At 49.9% G+C, this 14389-nt stretch overlaps 2 protein-coding genes across 3 annotated transcripts in view; one reads left to right on the top strand and one right to left on the bottom strand.

Moving 5' to 3' along the window:
• Timp3 (TIMP metallopeptidase inhibitor 3) overlaps positions 1-3582 on the bottom strand; it is a 53513-nt gene extending 49931 nt beyond the window's left edge. The window contains exon 1 of the mRNA XM_013024870.1: positions 3140-3582. Within this exon, the coding sequence (XP_012880324.1) occupies positions 3140-3260 (121 nt within the window). The 5' untranslated portion in view covers positions 3261-3582. The remainder of the gene's footprint in view (positions 1-3139) is intronic.
• Syn3 (synapsin III) overlaps positions 1-14389 on the top strand; it is a 375944-nt gene that overhangs the window by 163887 nt on the left and 197668 nt on the right. The gene's annotated exons all lie outside the window — the stretch shown is intronic.

Genomic DNA, 14389 nt, shown 5'->3' on the forward strand with positions numbered 1-14389 from the left:
CACACACACACACACACACACACACACACACACACACACACACACACACACACACACACACACACACACACACACACGGCAGATATCCAGGCAGCCACTTGTCTTCCAAGCAAAGCCCCACTTCAAGTGCCCCACAGACTCAGGGGCAGCCCTGCCTCTCCATCCCACAGCCCCATTGCTCCCTCAAAGCAAACTTCTCCATAAACCCTACACTCACTGCAGGCAGACACACACACACACACACACACACACACACACACACACACACCAACTTTCAGAAAGCCCTTGGCACTGCCCATTACTTCCTGGGCTAGATAGAGCTGCCAGAGCAGGATCTGCCTGGCGAAGGCTACCTCCTTCATTCCAGTGGCCTCCTTCTGCCCCTCCGGAGTCAAAGTTTTGTGAGGCCCTGCGTGGTGGGGAGGGGGCCACAGATGTCCTGGCTGCTGCTGAGCTCCTTTCTTTTACCCCACAGCGCTTTTTCTAAGCCAGCGTGTACTTTATTCTTCTCCTAAACACTTCGATAGGGTGCAAGGCCCAGAGTTGCCATAGAAACACCTATTAACTCCTCCTCACCCCGAAGGCTGCACTGGTCCCCTGGGCTTTGGGGAAGAAAAGGGAAAAAAAGACACCTGTGGATAAAGGAGACAGGAGAGGTTAGGCTGGGGAAGGGGGAAGAGGAGGGAGTAGAGAGAGCCAAGCCAGACATTCTGTACCCTTCCAGGCCACACAGCACCCAGCCAGGAAGAGAAAACAACCAGGAAGATTCTGGAACAGGAAAGTGGAAGGGGTGGGCTGTGTTGTGCATCTAGAAGTGGGTTCCAGTGTTGAATGGTAAGATCATAGTAGGCATTTTGTTTCTTTTTTCTTTTCTTTTCTTTCTTTCTTATTTTTTTATTTTAAGGAAATGACAGGCAGAACTTTAAGCCAAACTGGAAACTAGAAAGACTCTAAGCGGGGACAGTTTTGGAGCCACCTGCTGGCAGCAGACGGCTGCTGTGAGGCAGGCCGGGCTGCAGTGGGTGGAGGCTGCGGGAGGTCAACAAGCCAGAGGCCCACACCCACACCTCCCATTTTTAAAAGCATTATCTCATCCCTGCAACTAGTGCATGCACCAAACCCAGGCCCAGCAAATTCGGATCCATGCCAGAGCATGGAAGATTTCTTTCTTTTTTTTGTTTCTGGGTTATTGTCTCCCCTTCCCTTGTCCTCCCTCCTCTCCCCGCCCGCCTCCAATACAATGTTCTGGGGTTTGAGTACTTCTTGATAACTTAGCTTTCCTCTGGGAAGTTTATTAAGAGGGAGAAAAGAGTTATTGGGGGGGGCGGGGTGAATCATAGAAATGCCAGAAAATTGTCTGGAGCATTCCAGATCCCCAGCAGGACCCTATGCAGAAAAGGGTAAGCATTCGGCTGAGTCCAGAAGTCCCCACTGGAAGCCCAGTCCACTGGCTCCAAGTTCCAGGCTTTATTGGCGGACTTCCAAGGTGGAACCTCTAAGCAAAGGGCACAGGGCAGGGAGGAGCCCCCCCCCCCCCTCTGCCCTACAAGAACCACAAAAGCTCCCAGAGCACCCAGCCTCCCCTCCCAGGCAGAGAAGGACTTGGGCTGTGATGCCCACACTCCATTTTCCACCTGCTAGCTTCTGACCCACTGGTGTGAGCCTGGCTGAACAAAATCAGAACTCTGCAGCTAGAATGTCACCAACTGGACTGAGGAGGAAAAGGCCAAATGGATTTTGGGTGGAGGCCTTCACAGAAGAGGGAAGAGGGCCTTCCCCGGCCTGAGGCAACCAAAGGATCCTTCTAGGCAATCCACAAAGCCAGGAACCGAGCTCCTTGGGGGACAGGGAAGGGTGTGTCTGGAGGGGGGAGTGTGGAGGGGGGAGTGTCTCAGGAAACCTCTAAAAAGGGTGACCCCAGGTCACACAAACACCCTCAGCTGCCAACTTGGCCTGACCTGGTCACTACAGCCACCCCTTAGATCTCTCCTAGCCCATCAGCAATGCCCCTCCCCAACCTCAGCTACTCCCCCTGCCAGCCTGCCACCACCTCCCCTCTCCTCACCACAAGGCACTTGCTGAATCCCTCACCCAAGACCCAGTGGAAAATTTCCTTCCCTTTATGACCATAGTTAAAACACACACATGCTCCATTCTTCACCTCTGAATTGACACAGGCAGAGGGTGGCTAGACTCTGTCTCCCACATACTGTGTGTGAGTGCACGTGTGCGTGCATGTGTGTGTGCGTGCACGCGTGCACAAGCGCGTACAAGCACCAGGAATCCTGAACCAAACACAAGCTAATACACCCTAATACTCCCAAACAAGTTCTCTCCCCCAGGACACGACACACCATATTAAAGAGAGAGAGAGCGCGCTCTCCTTTAAAACTAGCTTTAGTTTTACTTCTTTCTTGGTCTCCACTCAAGCAATAAAAATCCACTTTGCAGCCGTCACCATGATGCCACCCTTCACATTTTTGTACTTTGGGTAACAAATTATTTTCTACCTCTGTACATACTTCTCCCCCCCCCCATCCTCACATCTTTTTCTTCCTGTGAATTTTCACAGCTATGCAATAAATGATCACACACACACACACACACACATACACACACACACACGCAGCCCACAGATACAGCTCCTCCCCTGGGAAAGTCAGATCCACAGCTTTCTCCTCCTCCTGCGCTGCTTCCATCCACCCAAACTTTTAGCCGTCCCAAGAAGCTGGGTTCGGGTGTTGCCGAGGGGGCTGGGTCCCAAGCCCCAGAGGAAAGAACTCCCCGGGAATACGCGATGCCCACTCAGAAAACTGAACACGTTTCTCCACCAACTGCGTCTCTCTGCCTGGCACGGGGCTGGCAACTTTTTAAGTACTTAAAAGATCCCAACCCGTCAGTGAACATCCCAACTTGGGGACCCCCCCACCCCTTCCAGAGCGAACGGGGGACATCTTCCAGATGTCCATGGAAGCGGTGGGACCTCACGCCCCCCCCCCGTATGTCCCCAGGAAACGGTCTGCAGCCGGGGCTCGGTGCCGGGGGCGGGGGACTCGCTGCCCGGGGGGGGGGACTCGCTGCCCGGGGGGGCTCGCTGCCCCGAGGTGGGGGGAGGCGGGGGTCCCCCAGGAGCGCTCACCGATGTCGGAGTTGCAGAAGGCGTCCTGGGGGTGGCTGGGCGAGCACGTGCACGCCTCGGCACCCCAGTGCCCCAGGCTCCAGCCAGCCAGGAGCACGACGAGCCCGAGCCAGGGAGTCATTGCCGCCGCCGTGGCCAGCGCTGCCCGCTCCGCGCTGCAGGGACCCGGCGCCGATCGCCTCCTCCGAAGTTGTCCGCCCGGGAGCCGCGCGCCGGCGGGGCCGCTGCAGCCGGCGGTCGCCGGGGCGGGGAGGGAGGGAGGGAGGGGGGAGGACCGTGCGGGAGCGGGGGGTGGGGGACTTTGGCCTGGGGTGTGCTGCCCTCCCGGTTCCCAGCAGGACGGGCTGGGGCGCGGCGGCGAGGCTGCTGGGGCGCAGGCACACGACTGCAGCGGGCGGGCGAGGGAAGAGCAGCGGGAACGGGAGCGGCAGCCCGGGCGCTCGCAGCCGGCCAGCTGCCCGCCCCTCGCTCCAGCGAGCTTTATATAGCTCGGGGCTCCCGGGCACCGCCCCCCGCGGGCGCTCCGGGGCCCGCCCCTCCGGCCAATGGCAGAGCCGCATTACCTCATCGGACTCCAAAAGGGGGCGTGGTCCGGGGGCGGGGCCGGGGGCGGGGCCGGCCCCCGGACCGTTCAACTCCTTTTAGGGAATAAAGCAGCCTTGGGCACGCGAGTGGGTGGGCTGGGCGCGCCCCGGGAGGCCCCCAGCCGCCGCCAAACCTCGGAGGAGACACCCCCTCTCCCCCCACCCCCGCCAAGGGGCACCCCGCGCCCCCTCTCTGGCCTAAACCCTCTCCCCAAGCCCCATCCTGCCCCATCAGAATCAGCTAGCGCCCACCTTGCACCCCACCACGATCCCCCCTTCTGCTGTGCAGAGGTGGCCCCTGGCCTGGAGGCGTCCTTTGCCCCAGCCGGGTGAGGGACTAAGAGAAAAGGCTACCTCTACTTTTCCTGGCAAGAGCAGGGACAGAGGGGAAAAGACCAGATAGAGGACATCTTTCTCTTGCTCCTTGTTTCTCTCCTTCTCCCCCCCTCCCCCTCCCACCCCCCCCCACCCCCGGTGAGAGGAAGCCATCTGTGTTTTGGAGTTGGCTAAGGAGAGATTGGTGTTTGCCTGAGCTCACCCTGGAGCCAAAGGCGTTGTGAATTCATTCAACAAACACTGTGAGCAAGACAGAACTCCTGTCACCCTGGAAAGTCACATGGGCCAGGGGCAGTTTTCCACAAGGCTAGATGTGATGGACAAACCAGAACAGAGGCAGAGATTAGAAATGGCTGGGAGAGCGTTGTTTTCCGTGGAGGTAGTACAAGAAGGAAATCTTGACTGAGAGGAGGGCAGGTAGGATCAGCCCTGTCAGCAGTCTGCAGGGCTCCCAGCAAGGACAAAGGCCCTGGGCTTACTTGAAGAACAAAAAGTAGTGGAGAGGGGGTGTGGGAGGAGGGCAATGTCTCAGGTCTGTGATCCTGGCTACTCTTGAGACTGAGATCTATGGATCAAAGTTTGAAGCCAGCTCTGGCAGGAAGTCCATGAGACTCTTATCTCCAGTTAACCACCAAAAAGCCAGAAGTAGAGCTGTGGTTCAAGTGGTAGAGTGAAAAAAACTTAAGGAAGAGCACCCAGGCCCTGAGTTCAAGCCCCAGTACAGGAAGGAAGGAAGGAAGGAAGGGAAGAAAGGTCAGGAAAGAAGATATGGTAGCCCTACCCAGTGGCTAGCAGGTCTCCATCCTTCAGGAAGGAGTTTGAGGTGAACTAATCCAAGAATGGAGTTCAGCTAGATCCTGGGAACTATCCAAGAACCTAAATGAATTAGCTGTAACAGATAATTGTGAATAATAATATCATTACCATATGGATTATTATATTACATCCTGCTTCTATCATAGATTTGTTCAAGTGAGGTTCCATACCTCACATGAATCTCTCACAATCATGCTACATAAGAAAAGCAAGCACCAGCATCATGTGTGCTTTCCAGAAGAAGAAAGTGGGGAGCTCTGTTCACCCCCTCTGCTGACTGTTCTCAAGACAGACCTTGATCTCCCTGGATTTTACTCAGTGAAATCTAACTGTACAAATGTCCTTTTGCAGTTGAAATCTTCTCTTTCCTACACTTTCATCTTTCCCTTTCTCTGCCCCCCATCTGTTTGAAAGGAGACATGAATGTGTTCACTATAGAAGCATTGAACATTTGGAACAAACAAGGATTAGGGGGAAAAAAGGCCTATGTCTCTTCTCAGAAATCCCTCCATTTCCCAGTCAGAGACATTCATATGGCAGGAATGGAAAATGCCGTGGGAGTTGGTATTTCCAACAATGCTTTGTTATTACTGTTGTTTTTGGTGTGTTTTCCTGTTGTTGTTGTTGATGATGATGATGTCTCCTTATATAGCCCATGCTGGCCTTGAACTTGTTGTATAGCCAATACTGAACTTTTGATTGTCCTGAAGACTTCCAAGCAAGTTCTTCCAAACAAGTTCCTTTTCTCCCTTAAATATATTAGCCTTAGGGAAGGGATCTCAGTTTCCACATCTTTATATCTTTCCCCTCATCCAACTCATGAGACCTTCTCTAACTATAGCTACCCCACAGAGCATTTTTTCCCCTCTCCCAATATTTTCCAGCTCTACCTCCACCATCTGATGGGATCTGGTTATGCTTTTTTCTCCAGCCATACTAGAAATGTTTTGAGGCCTGAGATATATGGGCATACTGCTTAAATGAGAGTTAAATAGGAGGCTGTGTGTGGGATGGCGGTCAGCCATTTGAGCCCTGAGCGGTGGGTACATTGGAGAACCAGGTCGCATAAGGACATACTTAGTGGGATTTGAGAGAGTCTCTAAAACTTGCACAGTACTGGTCATGTGGAAGGTTTTATAAGCCTTTCCAGACCAAATCCACATTGGATAAGCATCTTACACGGATGGAGGCCCTCTCTTCTCTTTCTTTTACGTTACAGTTTTGTTCAAAATGCCCATGTTTCTCCTCCCAGGGAAAGCCTAGCCTGGAATATGAGTACCAAGCAGATGACTTCTGCTGAAACTATCTGAGAGGTTGGATTCCAGTCCATAAAAATGTTTTCTCTAGATAATGAAATTAACATTTGGTTTATTCCTCTCCTACACTGCATTTGTGGAGCTCAGAGAGTTCCATCATTCTCTTGGGGAGGTCTGCTTTACACCTGAGCTAAGTTGACCCCCTGATCTCTATGAGGTCAATTCAGCCCTACCATGAGGACAAGAAGTGAGGGTCTCCATAAAGCCTCGTGTGGGCTTCTACAGCATGAAGGCCTTGCAGTTATCAGTCGAGATGGTCGGGAGTCTGTGGGTCTAATAATGTGCAAGAATTGCTCAATGAGCTAAATGGAAAGACTTGGAACTCAGGTAAGAGTGCAGTTGTCATTTCTCCTGAGTTCTTTGGGTAGGTAAGAACAAGAAGTGATTTATATCTGGGACAAGCTGAAGAAGATGCATTCTTCACCTGCTGTGTCCGCACATACCTTCCAGACTGACCTCTGGTCTTCCCTTGGCTGGAAAGTTTCTAGGAAAGGTGAGACCATGTCCACCCCTTGTGTATCAAATAATTGATGTCAGAATCTGTAGGAATCTGGGGTGGAGGACAGAACTGGGATTTGAACTCAAGACTTCATGCTTGTCAGGCAAGTGTTGTATCACTTGAGCCATGCCTTCAGCCCTTTGGTGTGTTAGCTATTTTAGGATCTCATGTTTTTGCTCAGAGCTGGCCTTGGACCACAATCATCCTATCTATGCTTCCTGGGTATCTGGGATTACAGGCATGAGCCACCACCCCTGGCCCTTAAAGGTAAGAAGAACAAGGTTGAGATGAATGTCACTGAAGTATCACCATCAGCCCGTGGGAGAGCCAAGATTGTGTTGCAGCCATTGGTTTCTTATCTGGCTCCATCCCTCACATTCATGGGGTCTGCCCTCGAAGCTCTCACATGTGACCCACTGCATACACTCTGGCCTTGAAAATCCCAACCCTCCCCAGATTGTGGGTTCACTGTTCAGACCTGTAGACAAACATGTCTCAGAGTCCCTTAGTACTCCTACGCTGATTGAACAGTTCACTATCAGGATCATAGCCTCGAATGACCACAGAGCCATCTCACTAATCAGTACAGTGCAGATACATGGTTGTGTTCTGAGGAGGCCTGCCTCCTGGGTGCTTATTTATTTTTCTCTTTCTAAATTACTATCTAATACCTTTTGAAAACATTCCTTGCATACTCTGGGAAGAGATGAATGGCAATTCTTTCTGGGAACAAAAAGGAGGCCATAGTAAAAATAAAATAAGTAACATTCAAATATGAGCCCTTGTTGCAAATATTGCTGCAGAATTGTTATGTTCCGGCCCCACGGACAAGTCACTGCTCCAGAGCGGGCCTCAATATCTGTTTACCAAATAGAACACGATGTTTTCGAAAAGGCTGTTTGCCTCAAAAAGCCGAAGAATCTGTGGGAAATTCTCAAGGACCAGGTAAGTGGTTCTGAAGGAGAGAGAGATCCTGCTATTTATGCAGATTTGACTGAAAGCCAAGGTACCTGAGACTGAAAAACAGCGATCAGTATGTCAATCAATACTGAGTGCCCATTCTTACAGAAGTGGAGAAGTTTCATGGCAAAGGCAGAGGAGACTGGGTCTAGGAATGAGACACAGGGTGTTGTTTCTGGTGGAGCCCATTGTCAGTACTTACTCATCTGTCTGCTGGATTCTTGGATGTGAAGTCTGTTTGCCTCTCACCCTCATTGGACTCTCACATGCCCTGCAGATCTTCGTTTAGAGGCCACCTGCTCCAGGAAGCTTTTCTGGTTCTTTTCCATCCGTGCATATACTCATAATAACATCCTGCATTTCCTTCTTTGGTAACACTTAACTGTCATAGGATTGTTTACCTGTTTCCAATCCTCAACTTGAGAAGAAGGTAGGAGCGTTGGTAAGAGAGTTCAGAGTACGGATAGAATGAATCCTGTGAGGAGCACAAGTTCTCTGCCCCTGTTCAGCCAGGCAGGTTAAGTTGCTCCTTGGAGAGCTCATAGAGCCTTTTTTTCCCTCTGGCCAGTGCTAGGGGGCGCTGTAAGCCAGCGAACACACCCCTGCTCAGAGCCTGCCTGCAGTCTGCTAGTTAGTGACACCAAGAGAAGTCAGCAGCACAGTCTTCCCGCCAGCCCGTGGGGTGTGAGGGCCTTGAGTGGGTGAAGCAAATCCCTCCCGTCTGTGATGGCCACAGAACACTCTCCGTCAACATCCCATCTGCCGGGAGCTCCTCCACCCCTGGGCTGGCCCCATGTCAGCCCGAGGGGGAGAGGCTCCCCTGGGAAGGAACATGGTAGTGATTCATTGGTGGGGGGGAGGGGGGATGGGGAGGTCTGGGAACACCACAGAGGATGCCACGGGGGTCCCAACTGAGCTGTGGAAATTCAACCTGGAGAGGCGGCCGTTGACAAGCATGGCTGACTCCAGTTGTCTCCTAAGGAAGCACCTCTTTGCTCTCCTTCCTTTCCCTCCCCAGCCCCTAACCACAGTTCCTCCCCCAGCCCACAGTCCATGTGAAAGTCATTATATTCCAAATAATCTTCTCCAAGCAACAGACAGCCCGGTTCACCCTGCACCAGGAGCCCCAGCCAGACCCCTTCGTGGGGTTGCTGCCCATCCCTAGACCATCCTGTACCTCCGATGGCAGGTGGTCTGGGTTCGCTCCGTGCCTGGCACCCGTGGGAGAGTAACACCTTTCCTTGCTCTCATCTGGAGCCAATTTCATGGCAGTAAAATCACAGGGCATCTCTTGCCCCACGCTCTCCCCTCAGCCCTGCCCAGGGAAGCAGAGACCCCCCCCCTTCGTAAGTCTCTGGCCCCATTCACATGAATCTTGGGGTTTTCATATTTCTTTCCACAGGGATCTCTACTCCCAGGACTTTTAAGCCAGAAAACACATGTGTGCGATGGAGACATTTGTAGGCTTGTGTTTGCTGGGGTGGTGGGAAATGGGAAGCAGAGTTAAATATTCCAGTTCTTGGGTTTTTTGGGGGGTTGTCGTGTTTTGTTTTTAATGACCTTATGCTTAGACAGTGGATTATTTCAGTGAAGGAGAATATGAAGTGGAGGGACAAGAACTTCTCCTCCTCAACCCCATTGTAATGTGTTCCTTATGCCCCTGGAGTCCACGGGCTGCACCTTTAACACTGAGTAGCTCCCTTGTGGCTGTTTTGAAAGGCTCAGGTTCAGCTGGCTTGGGCCGGAGTGGGGTAGACTTGTGCCCCAGCTCTTACCATCCTGGGCTGGAGATCTTGTTTCTATAAGGCCTTTAGCTTTTTTCTGTGGAGCCTGCTGGAACTGGAGCCATCTTGCCCTGTGCTGTGTAATAGTCCAAGAAGAGTAGTGGGTGTGATCCCACTGACCACATTCTGTTTTTTGTTTGTTTTGGGTGCTGATACTAGGGCTTGAACTCAGGACTCAAGTATTATCCCTTAGTTTTTTTTGTTTGTTTTGTTTTTTTTTTTGTTTTTTTGCTCAAGGTTGATATTCTACTACTTGAGCCACAGCTCCACTTCTGGCTTTTTGGTGGTTAGAGATAAGAATCGCATAGGACTTTTCTACCCAGGTTTGGCTTTGAGCCTGCAGTCATAGGTTTCAGCTTCCTGAGTAGCTGGATTACAGGCATGAGCTACTGGTGCCTTTTCATCCTCCCCCCGTCCCCCCCCCAGCCCTCATCCCAATCCTTTTCTGTCTCCATCACTCTCTTTGTGTCTATCTGTTTCTCTCTTTTTTTGTCAGTCATGGAGCTTGAACTAAGGGCCTGAACTAAGGTGCTGAGATTTTTCACTCAAGGCTAGTGCTCTACCACATTAAACCACAGTGCCACTTCCAGTTTTCTGGTGGTTAATTAGAGATAGAAAAAAAATCACAGACTTTGCTGCTTGGACTGGTTTTGAACCTCGATCCTCATATCTTAGCCTCCTAAATAGATCGATTACAGGAGTGAGCCACCAGTGCCCAGATCTCTTTTACTCTCTTTCTCTCTCCCTCCCTCTCTCCCCTGCCTCTCTGTGTCTGCCTACCCTTGTCGCTATGTCTGTCTGTCTTCTCTCTCCCCGACCCTTCCTGACATTAAAATGTTGATTTTTCTATTGCTGGCTGCCTTCCTTTTCCTTTTAGCTTGCACACTCACCCTGGTCCCAGCTATGTTCCTGGCTTCTACCTCCCACTGTGTAGTGGAATAGCATTGTAGACAGCAGTGTTGCTCTGATCTCCTGTCCTGTGAATCTACCCACCATCCTCCTCCTCATGGATAATCTGACTTGCAGGTCTCCATGGCCTCTTGGGCTCTTAGTTTTTTCCCAACTTACTGTTTTCTTCCTTCAATCCCCTTGCATTCTCTCAAATGCAGTGATCACCTACCAAGTCCTAGAGACGCTTATTCCTTGCATCTTATCTAACCACTGCTTCCAATGCTTACTCTGTCTGCCTTGCTCTGAGCCCCAGAGATTCTTTTTTAATAGTGACAATTTTAATAGTCACATCACTCACTGGTCACCCTGCCCAGAGTCTTTTTCTATGAAATTCAACATTGGCACGATGGCTCCTATAAATCTTTGCAAATATAAGTGTGAAATTGTGCTATCCTTTGCTTAAAATGATTCACTTGCTCTCTGAAGCTTTCTGAACAAAGCCTTAAACTCCAAAGACAAGCAAGGTTCTCTATGATCCTGCCCTCCTGAGCGCCGCTGTCTGCAGCTGGAGATGGCACCATTCATATCAGCGAGGATGTGATTCCCACCCCTGCTGGGACATGGCAACAGGCCTTGTCCTTTCTCCTTGCTCTAAATGTCTGCTGCCCTCATTACTCCTCTCTCCCTCATCACATAGTCATCCTTCAGGATTTAGCTAGAGTCAACAGCTGGCAAATATCTTCCTGACCTTCTTCCTAAAACTCCTCCCTCAATACCCTCCCACTGCTATCAATGGATCCTCCACCAGACATCCATTAACCCATCATCCATCCATCCCTCTTCTATCTGTCCATCCATCCACCCATCCACCCATTCATCCCTCCATCCATCTGCCCATCCATCTTCCATCCATCATCCATCCATCCATCCTTCAACTATCCACCATCTATCCAGCCATCACTTATCCATCCCTCATCTATTCATCCATGTACCATCTATCCGTCTATCCACCCATCAACCTATTCATCCATCATCCATCCATCATCTATTCATCCATCTACCCATCCATCCATTCATCCATTCAACATCCATCCATGGTCCATCCATCCATCCACTTATCCACCCACCCATCCATCCACCTATCCATCCATTCATTCATCCATAATCTATTCATCCATCCATCCATCCATCCAACCATCATCCGTCCATCCATCCATGAAGCTCCTGCTCTCTGTTGTCCATAGTAGCAGATATGCCTGATTGTCCTTGAAGAGCAAGCTACCTTAAGTGCTTTAATGCTTTCATACAGCATCTAGGCACCTTAGGCACTCACCAAATTTCAGAAGAATAAACTGACTAGTGAACGTCATGGAAAGGGGGCTGGGCAATATTTCCCTCACAAATCCAGAGCATGCGTAGTTCTAGAATTCAACTGTTTGAGATAAGCTAGAAAGGGTCTCTCAGCTAGAGGGGTACCCAGAGTTTCTCAGTCTCCAGAGCACAGCTAATTCATGAGAGAGCAGCAAACTCCACCTAATCCCATTGTCTTGTCCCCGTGAGATTGAGGAGTATTGACACATGGGCAGGAGAAGCCATGTCAGCTTGACCCCTTATTGTTATCCTGATCATTAAAGAGGGTTTGTACAAAGCTAGCTCCTCATCAGAAAAATGTTCTAGCAAGTGTGGAGTCAGAGTGCAGGGAGAGAGGTCATTGTAAGAAGGGGCTCCCAACTGAGACACTTTGGAATTTTCCTGTTGATGGAAGCAAAGGCTCTGCCAAGGAAGCGACAGTGCCCACTGGACAGGGACAGTGCAGGACTGTGATGCCAAGCTCTGGGCTCTTTGGTCTGCTTCATTCTCTGCCCAAGACTGGCCACATCCCCATCTTTCCCTCAGCCCTTGATAATGTTGCAATTCCCTGGCCTTTATACTTTTTATTCCCAGGGATATTTGTGACTGTAAGAAACTAACAACCAGAAGCTTCTAGAGGAACCCCTTGTTCTTGTGCGTCTTGTACATCTCTTGGAACTTGACTTTGGCTTCATATTGGGCCTTTTGCTTAAGGGGAGGGTCTCTGCTTGACATCTTTGATGACAATTCTATCCTCTTGTGGGTATGAGGTGACAGTGGTTATAATATGATCTTTGAGATCTTGGTCATTTTCTTCTTCCCCTTGGTAGCTGCTGTTGAATAGAGGTAGTGGTCAATTCTAGCCACTGGAGAGCATGGTTTAAGGAGCAAATTAGTTACTTGTGTTCTTCCTTTGATGGATTTGTATCTGGCACAGTGTCCAGCCAGGACTGGAAGATCCACTTTCATGAAGATTGGCCACTTTGACATCAGCCACAGAGCTCTTCAACAGATAGGAAAGGAGGGTCTATCCATATGGAAGAAATTTTAATTTTAGTCACCAGTTGAGGGTTATCCTTAAGCAGACTAGTTCAGGTTCTAGCTCTACTTAGGTTTTTCACCTGAACCTTTCCTGTGTGTTGAGTTGATACCCCAGATGGCTCAACGCACACATGGCTCTTGAACCGATGAATCTCTTCATAGAGTCTGACGGAAGTCGTACACGCCATCTTATTTTCAAGCTGTAGGTCCACCTTTCACTGTAGCCACTGCACTGCTTTTCTCTATTTGCCTCCTAGCTCCTGTGTGATTGTCAACTCTTTGGAGGAAAATGACAGGGTTCTTTCCTTCCTTCCAGTCTTCAAATTTTCACCAAATATTGGCTGAATGTCTATGGCTATGTGTTAGGCATTGGAATAGAATGGGGGAAAGGCACAGACCTGTACTCAAGGAGTTCCAGGTTTAGTAGGAGGGAAAAACATAAGAAGCAACGTTTGGTAGTAAGAACTATACCAGGATGGTCAAAGTACTGTGAGATCACAATACTGGCTCATTCAAACGTGGAAGTGGAGGTGAATGGAAACCATGTTATGGTGAAACAGAAGGTCCAAATGAAGAGAAAGTCATGAGCCTTGTAGTTGAGTTTCTGTATTTCATAGAACTAGGCTCAAGAGGTAGATTTTTCTGTGGTCCCACAGGATTATTGGCAGAAGCAATACCTTGCCATATGCCCATCATTCCAGGCTTTTCTAATTCTGGACTGAGCTCAAGAGAAATAGTCATAATCACAAAGTAGTCACTGCTCTGCCCCATAACTTCCTTCAAGTTGGTAAGCTGAATGGAATGACAAGCTGAAAACCATTTCCAAGACAAGGAAAAGAGAGACCTCACATTTGTTGGACAGCTACTACAGACCAGGCGCTTTTAAACAGTATTTCCTCTGATCCTTAACAACCCATTTTACAATCAAGAAATTGAGGCTCCATGAAGTTCAATTGATGTCCAATTTCTTATGAGCAAGAAAGTAGCTGTGCTGTTTAGTCCAGAGGTCTCTCTCCTCAAATCAGTACTCTTGCCTGGAGAGAGCAGAGTCTCTTGTGTCTCCAGATCCTTTAGGGGGTATTTGAAATGTAATTTCATTTTAGTCCTTCGAGTTCACACCTAGAGCTCCCAGCTCTTGAACATTCCATGTGGCACGAGCAGACAGACACACGCTACCTACCCTCCAGGGCTGAGAAGGGAGCTTGATCAGCTGGCAAGGGAGATACCACTCCTGTTTTGTCTGGTTTGAAGTGGAGAGAAGGAGAAATAACTTGGCAGGCAAACTTCTGGGGGTGTAGGGTGTGCCCTCCTTTACTTGGAATTTGGAGAGTTGCCACCGGAACATTACATTTGTATTACAAAGAAAGAAAGCCCAGAACCCAGAGGCAAGTTTGATGGCATACTGAGCAGTACATTTTTCTTTAACAGCTATTGAATATGGCTTCATTTCCGCCTGAAATTTCAAACCTAGGATTGTGGGGCTGCACCAGGTGCTTGTCCTCATTCTGCTACACGCACGCCAGAGCTGTATGACCTTGAGTGAACCCGAGTGTCCCTTGTTTCAAGTGTAAAGGCAGAAGACTGGCTTTCATCACCTCTCCAAACTTCTTTACGGAATCATCTGGAAAGCAACCTGACAAGAGGTGCTGGTACCGAGACCTGTAATGTCCGTA

The sequence above is a fragment of the Dipodomys ordii genome, unplaced genomic scaffold, assembly GCF_000151885.1.
Source record: "Dipodomys ordii isolate 6190 unplaced genomic scaffold, Dord_2.0 Scaffold79, whole genome shotgun sequence".
Lineage (NCBI taxonomy): Eukaryota > Metazoa > Chordata > Mammalia > Rodentia > Heteromyidae > Dipodomys > Dipodomys ordii.